This window comes from Coloeus monedula (assembly GCF_965178545.1).
Source record: "Coloeus monedula genome assembly, chromosome: 16".
Taxonomy (NCBI): domain Eukaryota; kingdom Metazoa; phylum Chordata; class Aves; order Passeriformes; family Corvidae; genus Coloeus; species Coloeus monedula.
Genome location: NC_138796.1, coordinates 13,781,827 through 13,802,018, shown reverse-complemented (window position 1 = coordinate 13,802,018; position 20,192 = coordinate 13,781,827). Strand labels below are relative to the sequence as shown.

General features: G+C 40.5%; 1 protein-coding gene across 1 annotated transcript in view; it reads left to right on the top strand.

The window, feature by feature from the left end:
* KATNIP (katanin interacting protein) overlaps positions 1-20,192 on the top strand; it is a 56,474-nt gene that overhangs the window by 16,528 nt on the left and 19,754 nt on the right. Inside the window, exons 11-16 of the mRNA XM_082292547.1 lie at positions 167-269; positions 655-861; positions 5,580-5,720; positions 10,508-11,405; positions 15,703-16,431; positions 16,985-17,193. Of these exons, the coding sequence (XP_082148673.1) occupies positions 167-269; positions 655-861; positions 5,580-5,720; positions 10,508-11,405; positions 15,703-16,431; positions 16,985-17,193 (2,287 nt within the window). The remainder of the gene's footprint in view (positions 1-166; positions 270-654; positions 862-5,579; positions 5,721-10,507; positions 11,406-15,702; positions 16,432-16,984; positions 17,194-20,192) is intronic.

Below are 20,192 nucleotides of genomic sequence, written 5' to 3'. Positions count from 1 at the left end.
GGTTAAAAAACTCTGTGTATCTAAGGTGGAATGCTGTGAAAGTTGTCATTCACTGTGTGGGTGCATTTTCCTGTGGGGTTCATCCTACCATCTCTTCACCTTTGCACCAACTATTTCTTAAAAATGCAGAAATCATGAGGAAATAACCCAGAATACATTGTTTCAGACAAAAGAAGAGACTCCTGAAAGCGTTCGCGGAGCGTGGGAGCCATTCTGCCTGTGACAATGACAGATCGCTGGCTGGAGTAAACTCCATGTGGAGAGAGAAGGTTTGTGCATCTGTGCACTGTAATTGGTGCTTCCCAGTATTATTGAAATAAAAGGATATTAAATGAGCTGCATCCCTCAGCTCTGCCCTACATCAAATAATAAACATATGGCAGGGTGAGAGAAGAGAATTTATCACTGTTCATCAGAATGACAAAGGAATCAGACAAAGAACAGAGAGTTGCCTTCTCTTTAGGCTTTTTAAGAGTGTTGATGTGTGGCAGAATTGGTGGAACCCAGAATGACTGATTGAATGTCATCCAAATAGCCTTGACTTTGCAATCTTTTTGCTTCTGACCCATCACTTTTGCAGTGTTAACAATCTATTTTGTTTCACATTTTATTGGTTTGTCGCTTACGTTTTTACCGTATTTCATTTTGATCCAGATGACAACCAGTATGGAAGTGCATGATGCCATTTATGTGACTATGGAACTTCTTTCTAACTGGGGGAATCCAGCAAACGTGGGTCTGAGCCAGGTGGAATTCTTTGATTTGCACAATGAGAGGATCTTTGTGTCTCCTCACGATGTGGACATTCGAAATGCTGACAATGCAGGGGATTTGTGCTGCCTGGTCAAAAACGACTTAAATGTAAGACAGCTTAGTCCTGGATGTTCAAATCTCTCATTGTAATATTCCTATAATACTCTATCACCAGGTTTTTTGTTCAGAGATGTGGTTGCATTTTGAACCCAACTGCATAACAACTATCTGATAATTAAAAAGCCCTACAAACATTGCTTCTTAGTAACAAATCCAGCTCTCCTGTTCAAGATGTTGGTATTCAGTTACAACTTTGTTTTAGAACTTGTGGGAACCTAGAAGGCAGAGAATATTTCTCTGCCTGTTTTGAAAGGTTTTACCCCCCTGGACAGTACTGGTTTTGACCTTTGTCCATAGGAAAATTTGCCTAGCCTCTGGGAAGAATTTGAATTGACAATGGTGTGAATTAGGTGATACAATACTATGTGAGATTATCACAGGGTGAAAAATTTAGAGTTTTTAGGTCTATTTGCATAGTAAATAGATAGAAGTAGAAAACCTCAAAATGGAGGATAAGTTGTAGTCAAAAGCTTCTTTCTCCTTCTTCACTAACTCCATATTTTGCAGCAATAGTGGTCTGGGATGATTGGATACAGAATTCCGCAGTTCCTGTCTACGTGATTTAGGAGCTTGTTGGACAGTGGTGAAAAAGTGAAAATACCTTGTGTTTTAAGTTTTCATTGGGTAATTTACCTTTAAAAAGGCTGTGAGATCTTGCTAAGTTGTCTTCTTGCTGCATTCTCTGCTCTGTGCTATGTCTAAGCCATGCCAGTGACTTGTACTCCTTAGATTAGAATTAATAAACACCTATCAGGAGACTGAGAAGCCATGAAGTCCCATTTGCCTCCTTTTGTCTCCTGGCAAAAATCTGAACGTCTCCCCCATCAGGGAAGACAACAATTAATGATGCAGACAGTGTTAAGAACTGAAGTAATTCTTCTGGTCTGAAGGTACAGGAGCTTCACTGCTAATTTTTTTTCAGATGGATAATACAAATCTAAGTAAATTTTCAAAGAAAATGTGCCTGTTTTCTCTTGTTCCCTTGTTACGCTTTTACCTAGGGAAGAATCATGCAAATATGAGACTGTGTAGGTAGTTTTGAACAAGAGATTAAGAAAAATATGTGGCAGGTAAAAGTCTTTTCATGGCTCTTGTGCAAGACAGTAAGATGAAGAGATACGAGGTGCTCCCATACTAATGACAATGGACAAAAGACAGTGACTGGTGTGAAAGAATTAGCAAATGTCCACAGCCCTCCATACAGCCATAGTTCTGTTTGTGCTGCACTTTCACTCAGTGTCATTTGTCGTCATGGGCCTTCAGAGCAAGGATTCTAGTGAAAAATTAGTATGATTTTAGTGCACAAGGATACTAAAGGACTTAGCCTATTAAAAACATAAATTACAACTCATTTCATGCTAATGGTACTTTTCTGCTCGCAAGGTAAATGAGACTTGAAGGAGGACAAATATGCAGTATTTTGAGATTTAGTTGGAACTCCTTATGGAGTATTATTTCCAGACAAATATTTTTACCTGAAGCGTCTTCCTTAGTGAAAATTGTGGTTTGGATCTCATAAATACCCATTCTCCTTTTTAGGCTGTGCTGTCTGGCAGGTGACACTCAGTAGCAGTTGTAGTAGTGACTCTCAGACTCTCTAGGTATTTATAAATTATGTAGTAATACATTCATTAAGCCATTATGAACCTGTTATTCTCAGTATTACTCATTCATTTATATATCCCAATATTCTTAAGTAATGAGCTTTTATATTTCATTGATTAATATATTCCCTTGATTTGTGACTCTGTAATCTCCTCTCTTGAGGCTTCATCCAAGATGCAATCTGGGCAGGGAATATGCTCTTAGGCTGTGGGTATGTGGTGCCTGAATTGCAGATTCCTTCAGAAGGCAGAGCAGCATTTCCAGTTTGTGTACACTTCAGATCATACAAGAAAGCTTTAGGGTGCATTAAAAACTCAATAAATTAATCAATCTCCAAGCAATGAATATTTTCAACAGAACGAAAACTTGAAATAAAAACTTACTGTGTGGAAAACTCGTTTCACCATGGTTAAAACACTTCCATCTTTGATCATTTAGGTGTGCCTTTGTCTTTGAGAATACTCTTACTGAAGGTGTGGGATTTTATTTTATTAGTTTATTTATTAGCCTTGCAGACTTTTAAAAAGAGCACTTAAACTCCCTCCTTCCTTGTGTTTTGCGATACTCTGTAAAAGAAAAAAATGCCTGGCAGAATATCAGGTGCTCTCAACTTTTAAGATTAGATATAAGGAAGGAATTCTTTACTGTGGGGGTGGTGAGGCCCTGACGCAGGTTTTCCAGAGAAGCTGTGGCTGCCCCATCCCTGGAAGTGTTCCAGGCCAGGTTGGACAGGGCTTGGAGCAACCTGGGATGGTGGAACATGTCCCTGCCCATGGCAGGGGGTTGGAACTGGATGATCTTTAAGGTCCCTTCCAACCCAAACCATGCTGGGATTTTGTGATAATATTTAGTAAGTCATACATTAGGTATTTTTTTGAAATTGTTTTCCATAAACCTTTTGATTCTTATTTGTATCTAGAGGTCTTTTAAACCTCAGAATAACAAGGACAGGTAAATATCTAACAAAGGTATTTCCTCACCATGGGGGACCCTTAGACCTGTGTCATTCCTCTTCACAGTGCTCGAGGCTTCCTTTACTCTCCATCATTTACACCTTCAGTGCCCACAAGAAGCAGTGCCTGAGGCCAATTCTCCCACAAAATCTTAAGACTAAAGGTTTCCACTCTTGCCTTTTTCCTTGGTCCAGGTCAAATGTGATTCCAACTCCTTAACATATCAGGTTCACCCTGATGGTTCAAAGAATTTTTGAGTTAGACAGTAACCCCAGCCTCAAGTACCTCCTGTGAAGGCAAAGACATGACATCACTCTTTGGGGTAAAACATGAGGGTCCTCCTCAGTCTCTTGAGTTTTGGCATGGATCCGTCAAGGTGCCTTCAATTTCTGGTGTCAGATCTTTGACGCCCTGATGGGGACTGTAACACCTGGGAGGTTGTGTAACCTCAGCCCTATCACTTATTTCCACTGATAAACAAAATGATCTCTGTGGCTGCCTCTCACGCAGGGCACAACCCTTGGTCTGGCTCTGATAAACCTCAAACCTCTGATTTTTGGAACATCATGTGCAGTTTTACAGAGATACCAGTGAGAAGCAGGAACAGGTCTTTCCATTTTGGTGCTGAATCAGGTACGGTCCTGTGAAGGCACCTCTGGCTCTCAATATACACCAGAACTTACTGACTTCTGGGGAGTCAGGTCCTGACTGGAGAGGTGTGCAGCTAGATTGCTGATCAGGTGTTGTCTGTGGTTGGGAAATTGTTTTTTAACCATTCTTGTTCACAGTATGGCTTCAAAAACATGATGCAGCTTTGAAGTTGACCCTGGAGTTGGGCTCACAGTGATTTGAGGGCTGTCCTTCATTTCTTTGATGTCAAGAGGCTTCTTTCTTTTTAAGTAGAAAGGATGAAACCTGTCTGGCACTCTTATGGCTGCTTGTGCTCCAAACTGTTGCTGAAAGCAGAAACAATCTCCCAGAGCTTTTTGAGAGGCTCTGGGGCAGAGACCCATGAGAGTCTGGAGTACAGAGATGATCATGGTGAGAAGTGGATCTATTCATGATAGCTCTGAACAGGCTGCAGGGCTCTTGTCCTTGTGTTAGTTACACAGCTGAAGTACTCTGGAGGAAAGTTCTGTGCTTACTGCCTTCAAGAGAAACTGAAGTACTCTGGAGGAAAGTTCTGTGGTTACTGCCTTCAAGAGAAACTGAAGTACTCTGGAGGAAAGTTCTGTGGTTACTGCCTTCAAGAGAAACGGAAACGCTCCAGAGAGAAAGATGTGCAAAAATACTTCCTGTTATCTTCTGTGTACTGTGTGTCCCTGAGAACAGAAGGGGAACTAATTTATCAGCTAATTTCAGATCACTGGAATGTTACCTGCATGTGTATTCACTTTATGGCCTTGTTCATCTCCGTTTTGGGATAACACTGGACATCAAATATATTAATATTCAACATTTTGATTCTGAAACTCTTCTTTCTGAGCTGTCACATATCCTTTTCCTACATTCTGAACATGTTGAGGTAGCAGTTCTTAACAATGTCCATAATGAGGCATTTTTTGGTACTTTCAAATCTCTCGATTGCCAGTTGTATGTAAAATTCATGTTGGGAATTCTGTGATATCTTAGAAAATTTCAAGTGTAGAGTCCAATATAGCTCTGAGGAATAGACCTGTAAGTGAAGCTGATTATCTGCAAAGCCTGATTAAAACAGAGGCAGGCAGTAAAGTAAAATTCTCAAAGATTCCCCTCCTTAGAGGATGAACCAGAAGCGAAGAAATTGTAAAATGATTGTACAGTGTCCATTGTGCTCAGTGATCCCCCCTAGTGCCAGCAAAGCTGATTAATTTGATTAAAATAAACTGGGCTTGCTGTGCCTGTGCTCTGAGCATGCAGATGTCTCCCTGGGACAGCAGGCAGCTGACCTTTAGCTCATTGCCAGGTTGTTGGGAGCTGTCTGACAGGCGGGAGAGTGGGATTTACTCTTGGGAAACGAGGCTGAGGTTTTGCTCTTTACGTGGCAGATTTTATGAAACCTTTACTTTTCTAATGGCTGCCTGTTCTGCTGGGGGGTGGGGAGTTAATTAAAATACCCTGCTCCAGGAGAAGGAGCATTAGTGACAGTCTGCTTGTTCGTGTTTTTAGCTCCCCAGGGAAAGCTGCCTTTGGATGTGCCCTTTCCACCCACCCGTCCAACTTTACTTTGTTATCCGCAATCCCACCCGGTCATGTGACTTTGGTATATCCAAGATCAAGATTTGGAATTACAACACAACAACTCCCAGTGTAAGTAGTCTTTTCTCAACTCCTCTGTATGTTTGCTCTTGCCTTGCCTAGGGAAATTCAGCGTGATCTTCTTTCTAAAAGCATGAAATAAAAGTAGATACAATTTCCTGTAATAAAAGAGGAGCTATGATGTGTCCCTGTCTGCTGTGAAATTTGCTTTTGTCTTAATTGTAAGTGATAACAATGTAGGGATAATGTTTTCATGGGCACAAGGAGCATTTGCTTTTAAAGCTATTAAAGATCGCTAAAGACCTAATAAAAGGCTTGCACGTTCTGTCATTAATCCTTTAGTGTGGTGAAAAATAAAGATACAAAGGTAAGTGCATCTTAATATCCAAGACTTTCAGCTGTCTAATCGCAGTGTAAATAAATACGGGTTTAAATCTGTGTTTTCTGGTGTCTATAAATACACATAGGCTGACTCTTGCTCAGTCTGGGGTTTGTCACTTTAATGAGAATCATAAAATGGTTTGGCTTGGAAGGACCTTAAAGATCATCTAGTTGCAGCCCCCCTCCCTGGCCAGGGACAATTAAAAAGTCCACTACTGTGTGCTCATAATAAAACAAGTAATCTGCTCTTCCAAGGGAGACATATCATGGCAGATGGCAAAGGGTCTCTTGTCTGTGTGTTTGAATGTCACCATGAATATTATTCTTGTTTGTACACTGTGATGTTAAGAAAAAAATCCCAGGTACTGGATCAAAGAGGATTTGCTGTCCTGGATTATAAATAAGAGGCTTTATCCCTCTGGTTTTGCTCTCATCCATGTCCTTATATAAGCACATATGGTAATTTATACATGTGGAAATGGCCGTGGAAGGGACAGCTTAAAACAAATTTACTACAGCATGATTTATATTTATTTTCCTGGAATTTTAATAGCTTTTCTCACTAAAATGTGGTCTACAGGATGTTCCATCATCATTAGAGTGTGCAAAAGGGCTGCTGTTCTTGGAGGTAATGGTATGATTTGTTACCAAATCTACTGAATATAATGCAGGAAGTACACAGAAATGTTTGTCTGTGTTTCAAGGCTCTGCTTCTTTAATAACCTGCTATGAGGCAATGTGTAAAATCAATTGGGAGTATAATCCTATGGATTTTGGTGGAAATGCAGCAGTTTACGCTTGCTAAAAAAATGTCTCATTATCCTTAAGATGAAAGAATAATACAAAGCAGTTCTGCCTAATTTTGTAATTTGTCATGAGGAAGTTTTGTCTAAGAAGTATAAAACCCCAAAATACAATCAACTATCAATTTTCTTCCTGCTAATGTAAATCCAGAGCCACATTTCTGTGTGGATTTTGATAATCATTCTAACTGCCTTCTTTCCCTCAAAAACCATGTAAGTGAGAGATGTCCAAGTACTGCTTCCAAAAATAGGCCAAAAATTAAGTCAGGGCGGTACTTTCGTATATTTGAATTTCAGAACTTGAGCCTGGAAGGAGAAGAAATATGTCTGAAGGAAGCTGAAAAAGTCAGATGACATCATTCCTTGATTCGCTGGATTACAAGGAAGGTCTCAGAGGATGCTTCATCTTGCCTTTATTTACTTCAGATGAGACCTGCAAAAAGGAGGTCATTTTTAGTCTGCAGGCAGGGAACAAGTGTAAGAGCAGCCAGTTCTTTTCAAGTTTGTCTGCAACAGTCAGACATTTTGTAACTACTTGATACAGCCTTGAACTTGCATCCTTACTTGGTGCTATTAAAACTTTTTTCAAAGATCCAGTATGATGTCCGTTGTATGTCTTCATGAAACTGGGAATGGAATCAATACTTAAATGCATTAAGGTCTTAGTTGAGTAATTTTCTTCTTCAGGTGGTTGCCCTTGTGTTTGTTCCTCCTGTGCCCATGTTTCTGTCCATTCTCTTGGGGGTTTTTTCAGTGCTGGATTACCCCTGAAGTGCATTATCTGTAAAGATGCAGAAGCTTCGTTCCAGCTTCCTAATTTGGAACTTCCAAATTAGTTTTGTAGAAGAATTTTCTTTGGTTCTTGACTTCTTTTCTACTGCTTCTTTTCCAAACGTCTCTGAAAAGTCAGGCAGAAGCAATTTCAGGTCCTCTGTCCAGGAGGAATTCTCAGAAAAGTGCCTCTGGTTTTAAGCTCTGTCCTTTGTGCACAAATATCACAAAAAGGGACAGAAATACCATCCTTATTTTCTCCTTGGGAAGCACTATCTCAGCAGACACTCTGGGAGGGCTGAGGGTGCAAGCTGGGAAGGAACAGCCAAAGAAACCAGAATTGTTTTCACAAAATCTTTTTTCTTTCTGACACTGCTCTTACCTACTTGCTTGTTCTGAGACATTGTGCCCTTTTAATTACTCTTCCAGGAGGGAAAACCAGTGCCCTGGATGAAGTATTGAGTGTTTGTTTACAGGGTGGGATTACTCATGAGGAAGGGATTTTTCCAGCCTCCTCACGCTGGAGGAGAGCTGAGCAGTGGTACTGGGGAAGCTGAACTGTCAATCTTTTCCACCAGAACAGATCACTAAGCAACTGGAAACTCAGAAGAGGGGTGGGAGGGAATGAAAAAGAGCAGTTTTTAGTCTAGTGCCTGTGTATGTTTGTTCTTGGAGTCTCTGAGATCTGTTCAGATTTTTCCTCCCTGAGGCTCAGTCTGCTCAGGATTTTGGTGCAGAAGATTTTCATTAGCTCTTCTGAGCTATCAGCTGTTGGAATGTCTGCCCCAGTCCAGTCTGTCTCTGTTATCCTAGAAATACCTGGCTGCTTCATCTTGGTACATTTCAGACACCTTTTCTGCTTCCTAAAATACCTATCCCAGACATTCCAAAGCACCAGAGAACAGAGTGTCCCACTGACTGGAATAGTAATTTTGAAGTGACTGGCCCTTTTTTTTTTTGGGGGCTTGACTGGTCCTTTCTCAGGGAGAATGAGCTCCACTATCTCATTTTGTAGTGTTTTCTGTCTACCTGTCCTCTGCTGCTGGTGAGCGCAGTGGGATTCATTTCAAAATAAGTTGTTCTTAAGAATTTGCTGATTTTAATTTAAAATGATGACATTGACAAATACTTTCCAAATGTACATCTATATTTTTGTGGTCCCCTTCAGTTTATACCAATTTCCAGGTAAAAATGCAGAACTAAAGGCTGAGTGTTCCTAACAGCAGTAGAGCTGGAATGTTACAGAGAAATGTTCCAGTTATCCCAAATTCAGCTGTGAATATCTGGTATCCCTAGCACTTAAGGAGGACTTTGGCAGTTTAGACATACAGAAATTTTAGAAATAGCATTATTGGGGCATCCTGATAGTCTTTCTCTTCCCCATCATAATTCCAGGCAAAGCCATGCAGGTAGTTTTCAATAGATGTAATTACTGAAGTGGTTTGATCCCCAGTTAGATCAATCTAGCAGCGTCCTCGTTCAAGGGGAAAAAATACCCTGTTTTATGGCTGACTGCATCAGCACAGAAATACAGCACTTTATGATCCTACAGGAGTACCACAGGCAGCCGTGCCATAATGGCCAATTAAAGTGGGTTTACAGCTGTTCTCTGGGAACTTAGTGAAGGTTATCTTTTCCTATCAGGAATGTGGCCTGCATTCCTACACCTACTCCCCTCCCTCACCTGTAGCTTTCTTGTCATGCCTGCATCTTCTGCTTTCCCTCTGGGTAGGTCCATATTGCATTTTTTTGCCTCATGCATGTCATTATTGGGAAGGTAGCAGGATGGAAGCTATGAAAACTTGTAAGCCTTAAACAGTGTGTTCAGGAGTGAAGAACCAGCAACATTTTTACTTGGAAGGGAAGGAGTGACTGGTTTAGTCTGGGAGCAGAGGAAAATTTAAATCAGTATTCAAGGAGAACTGACATGCAGGAGATGAGCAAGAGGGATGAAACTGAAACTTCTTACTTTCACAAAAAGCTTCTTAGTTTTCACAAAAAGAAGGAAAGAACAGAGAGTCTCTGAAAGACTCCATGAGATGGACAAGTCAGAGAACAGAAAAGAGATGGATTGTGTCTCATCTTCTATATTTTCTTTGAAGATAATGGTATTTTTGTCAAGGGGGAAAAAAGGTTATATGGAAATGGTGAAGAGAATAGAAAGAACATTAGTTCCAACTTCAATGGAATAAAAAAATCAGGTATTGGTGGGTGCCACAGAGAAGAAGAACATAAAGTTGTGAGTGGCAGAATTGTGTCTGAGATAAAGGGCTGCTGTTTAAAAGGCTAGTTAAGTGTTGGAATAGGCTATCAAGGCAGATTAGTTGAAAACTGTTAAAACCATATTTCTTCACAATGGTGTAGGTTATTTTACATTCTTCAGTGGAAAGAGATGGACTGGATAATTTTTTTCTCACTGTTCTTTCTAGCTCTGCATTTCTGTAACTCTTTGTTACTCTTTTTAACTCTGGTGGCTTTGATCTGGGTGGTTGTTCACTGTGGAACATGTCGTGAATGTGGTGAATGTTAGAGATGTTGAAGCAAAATATGCCTCTGGAATTGATATCCTGATCAAATATAATTGTACTTAATCTAGGGTTTTTCCCTCAAGCTTTTCTAAATAATCAAACCTTGCCAGACAAAATGATTCATAGTAGTGTCTAGCAGGGTTTTCAGTCCTTTAAAAAAAAAAATCTTATCTATTCCACAGTATTTTTTAGTTGTTTCAGCTTTAGATTAAAAACTAGTCAAAAGCATGTACTGACACAGGGTTTAATTGTTTTCATCTGTCTATTGATTAAGTGTTCAAATGTCAGAGGCCCAGAGCAGTGATATCTAATGCTTGAAAGCTTGACTGAAATCTTCATACTTTTATTTTTGTAGGACCTTGATGTTGGAGCAAAGAAGGTGAAGTTGTATGTTGATGAGAACCTTGTATTTGATGGAGAATTAGAGAGAGGCTCTGGAGATCTCCTTGCTGACCAGAACACTACAATTGACCTTACAGATCACAAGCAAGATACCTCAGCATCTCCCTCAACTGAGAGGAAAGAAGGAAATGCACCTGCAGTCCCAGACAAGAAAACAGACCTACATTTTAAATGCTCAGAATCAACCAGTAGTTCACTGAACTGGAAAGCTCTGCCAGAAGAAAATCTTCCTGAGCCTAAGATGAACTCAATCAGCTTTACAAAGAAAAATTTGTCTCAGTTAGAGGATGATCTAAAAGTGTTCCCATCTCAAGTTTGTACAAAAGATGCCAAAGAGGAGGCAGCAGTAGCAGCAGTTCCAGAGCACGTTCAGTCTGATGATGAGCTTTGTTTGAGTGAGCAAATGGAAAAGTTAACAGGAAGGAAATTGTCTGATTCTGCAGGTGCAATTCCTTCTTGGTTGCAGTCATCTTCCCAGGTAACACAGAATAATCAAGTTACTCCCAGTAGGCAGAAGCCTCTGTGGCTTGCTACAGAACAGAATTTAAACTCAAGATTTCAAACACAGCCAGATGAAATAATGAAAAACTTTTCAGATCTCAAAAATGAGGATGTCAAATGTCAGAGACATGAACTGGGAAGACCCAGTAGTAGAATTGCAACTGGAAATGGGAGATCACAAATATTGACCAGAAAGGATGCTGATGTGGACTTGGACATTTTTGAGCCCCTTTCTAACAAAAACTGCTGCAGTTTACAGTACCCTACGAGTGGAAGGAGAAGTGTGATGTGTGGTAAAAAGCTGGGATTAAACACTATAAATCTTGGAGAAGATGATTCTGCTCTCAAAGGTAAGAGGTCACAATAGCAACCTTAGTGCAAGTACTGACGTGTTCTCCATTTTGCAGAAGCACAAATTCATTTTAGGTGGGAAGGGACCTCTTGAGATTCCTGGAGGCATAGACAGGGGACATTAGTTTGGCTGTTTGTGGTATTTTCCTCATGAGAATGCTCAGTCTCTCTCCTGGTCCTACACCTGATATGAAGTACTCTTCAGAAAAATTTACATTCTGATTTAGGGACTTTTAATTTATTTGGAGCAGATGGAAGACTAAATTCCAGTAAATGATATTCTAAAAATTGACAGTCCTGCAGACAGCAAATGTTTGCTAATATCAATTAAAATCTGCAGAAAGATAAAGAAGAGTACGTCCTCAAGGTAGTGAGTAAATTGGCAGAGTTTATTTGTGTAGTAGCTTTGTGTCTTTCTCAGTGAGAATAGATGCTCAATATATTTATTCAGAGTGAATGGAAAGCTACCCTTATTTTCCTTCTCTGCTCATAACTTTACAAACCTCTCCCTCAGACATCTTGTTTATTTATGAAGAGTTTTCTAATAAATTTGGCTGTTGTCTGCTCTGTGCTGTTGATCATCCTTGTCCTCCTTCCCCACATCTCCTGTTGGAGGTGCAGGATCCAGCTTTGTGCAGTTGTGTTCTGCCTCTGGCAGGATCCAGTGTGTCCCCAGGGAAGAGTAGGAGAATTGTGCAACTTCCCAAGTTCCCCTCTCTCCCAACATCTGCCAATCCATGGCTATGAAATATGCAGGGCATGAGATAGTATTTTTGTGTTTAACAAGTGCAAATAACAGAAAAATAGTATTTCTTACCCACAAGCTCTACTTTGTCTCTCTTTCAACCAGCTTTCCATTGCTTGGGATATATTTTTGTCTTCCTTTTTCAGTTTCAAGCCACGTCACTCTAACTCCTGTTTTTTGGACCCTTTGTGCCCCTTCCTTGGCCTTCTGTAATTCTTCAGCATTCAGTTTCTTGTCTCAAATGAAGGGTTTAATAGAACAAGAACAAGACCCAGAGAATTGGAATAAGATGCTACAAAACTACAAATTGAAATTTTGGGGGTGATTTAACATCAGAACAATCTACATGAAAATGTATCTTAATGTATATTGAATTTGGGTGTTTACATTAAAGTAATGGTGATAAGAAACAGAAAATGTGCCTTAATGAAGGAGTGCCAGTTCAAATTCTACAGCAGGTACTGCAGGGATTTTTGAGACAAAGGTGAGGAAAATGGTTCTTTCTAATCTTAGAATGTCTGAATTTTTCCTTGTCTGACCCTCTGTGGAGCAAACAGCAATTTCATCAGTATATCTGAAGTTGTACCTCAAAGAAGAGAATAGGGAAGTTTGGAACAGGTGCCACCTGCCCTTCACCCACCCACTCACTGCAGCCCGTTTGCTGTTTCACACATTTTGCAGTATCTGTTACATTAAAGCCTTAACATTGTGAAAACTGTAAATAAATCCCAGCTTGGGAAGTTCTGTTCAGTTGTAAAAATGGAAATAAATTAGGAGTTTTACTGTCACCTATAAGATGAAGGTTGTCATTTTTTTATATAATGCCCTCTAATTCTGCTCAGAGCAAGTTGTGTCCTGTGGTGCTTAAAGCTCCCAGTGTATTTTAGTCCCTGGGAAACTGCAGGCACCCAGCAGCTTTTGTTCTCTCTGCTGTGTGTGCAGGGTAAAGCCATCTTCAAAGTGGAGCTGAGTGGGTTTTAACAACAGGGAAACCTTTTAAGTGTTGCCCTGAGGGTGCTGGATTTTAATTGGCCTGGGGCTGGGAGAAGGGACAAAGGGAAGGTTCCGAGGCTCGTGTGGATGTCACAGCATGGCTTTGGTCACTAAAAAGCTCACAAGAACAAAAGGAATTAGGAATAGCACGTACAGGCTTGGCTCTAGTTAATGTTGCTATAAAAACATCAATTTTTCTTTGGTAACCAGTTTAATGTGCAAAGGAAATGGTGGGAGTATGCTGATAAAATTTGCAAATAACATATAATTTGGTTTATTATGAGTTAAGGAGATTGAAGAACTGCACAGAATGATGAACTTGAGGACTGGAGCAATGGAATGCAATTCAGTAGAATGCTTGCAGGCTCACTTGGGGACTAATAACCAAAAATTAAGTTGTAAGCTGGGTAATCATCAATTGCAAATGACCGAGGAAGAGAAGAATCACGGTTGAGTAGCTGATAGCAGATTGACTGAAATGCTGGTGTGAGCAGTGATTGGAGCAGTGCACTCCCAGGATGGATCAGCAGAGGCATTTTGCATACTTGGGAAACCTTAATATCTCAACACAGGCACTTGTGAGACCTCAGTTGGAAAACTGCAGCTCTGATCATCCATTTTCAGGAAAGCTGATTACCAAGTGGAACAGATACAGAGGAGAGCTTTTAGAATGATTTGGGAAATGAAGCATGTGATTGCAGCATGGAAATATGATTGCTGTTTATAACTGCAGGGAGTAAAAAAAGAGATTAACACAACAGAAGGAGAAGAAAGGTGATTTTTTCTGTGTAGTCTTGCCCCAAAATGTAGTTTACTATAAAGTTTTGAGAGGAATTGTGTGGTGTGTGTTGCCATCAGAATCTGGACAGATGAATTGATGGTTCAAGACACTCCTGAACTCCTGGAAGAATTGGATGTTTGAGGTGTCATTAATAAATAATGCATTTTAGATTCTTAAAAGAAAAAAACCAAAACCCTGTAAGCTTTCAGCCATTGGCATCTGCTTTTGGGCCACCTCTGCTTTCCTTTCAGAGCTCCACTTCTCCTGTTGCCACTCCTTAATGGAGCTCCCAAACTTGTTAACTTCCCATTGCACTGCCCTAGAGGGGCTTCAGAATTGAAACCTCTGGACTGTTGGAAGTATTTAATGTTTAAAAAGAAAAGGGAAAAACCCTCCCAAACAAGGAAAGTCAATGAATGTCAAATACTCTTCTGTGCTCTGCTCATCCTGAAGTTTTTCAAGCTTTGACAATTTCAGGGGGTGAATATATGTGCAGTGCCTTCTCCAGGTGAGCTGTGGGGCTCTGGGAGGTATTGGTGGGGATCACCCACCTCTTGAGTATCTGTACTGGTAGTGGTGTGAGCAAGAAAGGGACTTACAAATGTTCTCTGAAATATGAACCTTTACTTCATATCTGCATTTTCCTTGTGGGGTAAGGAGGAGTGGCTAGGTTGGTCTCCAGCCTTTCATTCTGGAAGACAACCCTTTTCCAGGTAGTTTCCCATCTGCTTTAAAATTCTTAATTTTATCTCACATGTCCCCACTGTAAATGATTATTTGCCACAGACAGATTAGGAACATTGCCTCCTTCCAGTATTTCCAAAAACACAGTTAAGAGTTAGTATTGAGCAGTGTTTTGAGAAAACATTCTTTTGCATTTTACAGCAATTGGCATTTATTCTTGATAATCATTTGTTTTAGTATCCACCCAAGGACATTGTACAGAAGTGAAATCTGGCCCACGAGCCTGTAATTGTTTAGTACTCCACTTCCTTTTCTTCATTTGTTTGAAGAAAATACGTAAGTGACTGCTTTATTGAAAATCTTGGTTATTATCTGTTCTTAATTGTTTTGAGATGGAAATTAAGCAGTTCCCCAGTGCAGCCACAAGGAGAGCATGCTTTGCTCCCACTGTGCCCCCCTGATTTGTTGTCCTCACTGCATTCCCACTGGATATCTTGTCATTATCCTCCTTCTATATCTCACACTTGCTGAAAAGTGGGAAAAATATTTGGATATTATCTGCACAGAATGCAATTCTCACCTCATCCTCCCTGTATGCTGAACCTACTCCTTTTCCCACCACTTTTCTTTATATACTTGTGGCTCATTTTGAGAGGAAGAATCAGCTTTTCTCTGTAATGCTTTACATTAACCAGTTCAGCCATTTCAAGCTGTATGAAAGATCTGCAGATACGCAGAGGGATGATTTAAACTCTTGTGGCAGCCACACAAGTAAGTATCACTGGGCAAAAATCCCAATTTTTTTAGGCGCTGAGTCAAGAATTGACAGCTTCAAACTTAGTTGCAGCTTGTATCATGGCAGGAGTTCTGCTCCTCCATAGTTAAAAGTGATTGTGTTCATTATGTCTGAGTGGGGAAGGGAAACTGGGGCATGTGGCCTTCATGATAGGGAGGCAAAATAAAAGTGCTACTGTCAGAGAATTTCACAGTGAGGGACACGGATATGACTGGCATTGTTCTACAAAGTCAGTGTTGGAGTGGTTTGCTCCCAGTTCTGTTTGTACATTAAATGCCTTTGTAATGTTCTTTTCAGATGAAGGCTTTCCCATCAAGGACGTAGCAACCTCTAGAGTGAAGTGGTGCAGTGAGCAAGAGCACACTCTGCAGGAGTCCTGGAACTCCTTGGTGAAATTTAATTATTCCCACCGTGGCCGGATCTCGAACATGGATTTTCAAGGGGATATCTTTGATGAGTTTCTCCATCAACAAAAAATCAACCGGCCTGGAGAATATCAGAGAAAAGAGGGACTGCAAACACTATCCAAGAGGCAAGAGGAAGAAAATTCTTTGGAGACACAGGATGGAAGTGATTTTAAAATCCCTGTTTTACCTTATGGGCAGCACTTGGTGATAGACATCCGAACAACATGGGGAGACAGACATTATGTTGGTCTCAATGGAATTGAAGTTTTCAGTTCTAAAGGAGAGCCTGTTCAGATTGCAAAAATAACAGCTGAACCCCCTGATATAAATATTTTACCAGCTTATGGAAATGATCCCAGGATAGTAACCAACCTAATAGATGGGGTGAATCGGACCCAGGATGATATGCACCTCTGGCTGGCACCATTTACCCCTGGAAAACCTCACTTTGTCTTTATTGACTTTGTGAATTCCTGTCAGGTAGCTATGATTCGGATTTGGAATTACAATAAATCCCGCATACACTCGTTCCGAGGTGTGAAAGACATTATCATGTTGTTGGACGAGCAGTGCATCTTTAAAGGAGAGATTGCCAAAGCCTCAGGAGCCTTGTCTGGAGGTAAGCTATCATTTCTTATTTTCCTTGTGGAAACAGCAGTAGAATACAAGCAAAGTACATTTAGCTTGTTTGTTATCACTTTCCAGTTCAAAGCAAGCTGGTGTTTAGTTTAAAAACATAATACGAAGCCCACTAATGCATTCTTCACTGATACTGGGGATTTTAGCAGCATACAGACCTAATCTCCATTTTTAACTATGTCTTAGCAACAAGTCTGTGTTTCAATCACATCAGACAGGCACCAGAAATTTCAAAGTTACAGCTTTTTGCTTGTTTTCACAGACATGGTCTTTTGGAAAAGGTGATTGGGAAGCTTTTTTCCCATTTCAATTTATATGTATTTGAAATCTGATTGAATTCTCTAGGTTTTTCCATTGGGCAGCATAAGTTTGAGAGTGAAACACTGATTATAGCAGTAGTCAGTATCAATTTGCCATATATTATCTTGGAACACTGCTGCAAATAAATGCAAAGAAGGACCAAAAATAATTTTGATTGGTCTTTAGATTCTTTTTGCACGATTTCTGTATTTACTTCTTTGTGTTGCCTTCAGCTCCAGAGCACTTTGGGGATACCATATTGTTCACTACTGATGATGACATTCTTGAAGCCATTTACTGCTATGATGAGACATATGATGGAGAAATGGGAGATTCCAGCTCCCTGAGATATGAGGAAGAGCTGAAGAGGCCAACAACTGCTGACAGGGAGGGAGATGAGAGACCTTTTACACAAGCAGGGTTGAGAACAGAGGATCAACAGGTAGGGGCCTCTGTGTTCAAAACTCTCTATAAATGTCTTTTTGAAACATGGAAGTAATAGACACATTTCCAGGCTGGAGTAAAACTGCAGAAGAACAAACACAGTTAAGACTATTTAAAATACTTTTTTTCACCAGATCAATAATTTATGCTATTTTTTTAATGCCCTAAAGGTCCTCCAAATTTTGGTTTCCCTGGTTAATTAACAAGCCTACTTCTTTACTTATTTGGACAGAGACTAGAGGAAGTTATTTTTGATTTGGGTACTCCTGAAGGTTTCTGCACTATCAGTGATTTTTCCCATACAGTTACTCACATCATGAGTAGCTGTGTTCCCTGACACTCCAAACCAAAGGATTTTCCATATTTTCCGTATTGCTGGTTTCTTCCTCCACAAATTAAGTATGTTAGATGAGAAGGGTCTCTTCTCTCAACCCTCCCCTTATTTTTCCTCTCTTATTTTTTTGGCATCGTCACAGGTTTGTGTGCATTTTGCAGCATAAAAATGCCTCTTTTCTATTCCATGCAGAACCTATTTCACTCCTTGGAGGAAGGCTGTATTTCCAAGCACTGAGCTCTTGCCTTATGCCAGTCCAGCCCAACAGTCCAGTGTCTGAGCAAAGATCCCACAGGATTTTCTCAAGATGGTGTGCGGCAGTCTTTGACCTGTTTTCCTTATAATTTTCTACTTTCTCAGAATCTTCTGGAGTACCTTCCATTGCATCAGTGAGGTTGTCTATTTCTAGGGTTCACACTCCTATGTGTGAGTCTGTCAGGAGATCCAAAGCTGAATCAATCCACCTTCCAGCTGCTCCAGCCAAAATGTTCCCAGGGATATATGGTTCCTAATGAGCCTTGTGTGGTTGCCAAACCTTCCCCTCCTGTCTTGTCCTCTGTTTCTTGTGGCTCCCAAGACAAAAGGAAATCAATGACATTGGAATGTGATCTCACTGTTAAGACCATGAGTGAGTGACTTTAACCCTTGGACTTCTCCAGTAATTTTGATCCCATCTTTGCTTTCAGTATCTGAAATTGTTCAGAGCCTTGCGTGGTGCAGGATTTCATGAACACAAATTGAAATTCACCTTCCTTTTCCTTATCATGTGTTTATTGTAAGCATTCACCAGGACCTCTTCCATGGCAGAAGCTTGGCCCTGGACTGTCTGGTCCTTGCTCAGACATAGGCTCTGCCTTTCATTTTGCTCTTCAGCTCTGATGCCCTTCACACCCCTGTTCTAACTCTGCAACTCCGGTATCAGCGGTGGAATAACAAAAGCTGTTGTGAGCCATTGATCTCCCTGTCATTGTGCATTTGCTGGTACCATCAGGATTTCTGTAGGGGGATGTTTATGCTACCAGAATGATACAGATCCACTGCACAATTTGTCTTCCCCAGCCTAATGTTGTCAGACCAGTATTGACCAGTTTGAACAGTCCCTGCTGTTGATCATTCACCTTTATTGCCTGTTGCACATTCAGTAGATGAAATGGTGTGTTTTACTAGAAACTTTCAAAAGCTCTTAGGAAAGTGTCTTACTTTTCTGTCAGTATTATCCATGGCCATGAATGTCTGTCCATGACTTCAGGAATCCTTAACATGTTGACTTTTATAGCAGATCAGACCTGTGACTACTGCGCTTCCTTCAACTCTGTGGCCAGCAGTGGGTGCTTATGGAGGAAGAAAGAGCAGCACAAACATAGAGTGGTGTTTCTCTGAAACACTCATTCAGCCCTTAGAAATGCGTCTCACAAGGACTTTTTAACTTAACCTTTATGTTTAATATCCTGCCACAGATTTTATTGCATTCATTCATCCACCAGCTTTTTGAACCCACGTGCACTTTTAGAATTTACAGTGCTCTGTGGCAAGTTTCCCAGCTGAGCTTGCATGGCACAAAGAACCTCCTTCTGTTTGTTGCTAGCTTCATTTAATGTCCTCTAGGTTTTGTGTTGGAAGAAACTAAACAATTATTCCCTGCTCCCTTCTTCAATCCACTCAAGAGATTTATGCCCCTGTGTTAGTCTTCCAAATCTCTCTTTTCCAGAATGGTTGCTCCTACTTTAGTTATTCCTCACAGGGAAGGTGCTGTACAGTATGGTCAGGTGTAAGACCATGGTCATACTTTCTACTTTTTATTGCTTTTCCAATAACTCCTGTATTACAGTGGTGTTTTGTTTTAGCCATAAGACTCGAAGAACACAGGTAGGACAATGTCCACTAGCAGAAGTAGTTAAAATAGTAGAGAATCAGACCATATCTGAAAGAAAATACATTGGGCATCAGTGGAATGGAATCATTAGGAAGGGATCTGAGTAGATAAGAAAGGGAGAAAAGAGGTGATAATGTGCCTTGGCACAAATGGTTTATGGTCTGCTAGGGAGGGCATTATTTTGCAATCTGTAAACCCAGTGACTTTTATTGTGTCCATGGGTTTTGATTTTCAGTAAAGTTGCAAATTTAATTCCCAGGCTGGTCTTCTAGAATTGTTCTGAAGAAGAGGCATCAGACATCCCAGATAGAGTCACTGGTTTGTGAGAGAGGTACCCCCAGTGGGAGGGGTTTTCCACTTCCTGGGTTCCGTGGGTTTATTTCAGAGCCCATTTCTTGTTCAGTCTCACCTGAATTACCTTGGTTCCCCCAGGGACATTTGCTGCCTCGTGAAGGATATTGCAGTCTGGGAACACATGAGATCCTGGAGATCAGTGGTTAAACTGCAGGGATCTAATGGAACAGTAGGAGAGAAGTGTTGACAAGTCTGTCTTTATTTTTCTTAGGCACAGTGTAGATCCATTTGATGTATTGTGGATGACAGGAAGTTTATTTCTAATGATGAATTAAAGAGAAGGAATCTGGACTTCTAATTTCCTGTTTGGCCTTTTGACTACTAATGAGGATTGAGCTGATGTTTTTATAGAGCTACTTATAAAAATGCCAAGAATGAAAATTCTAATCTGCTATCATTTGTTTTGGAGCCCAATACTGGTATATGTGAAGTTAGG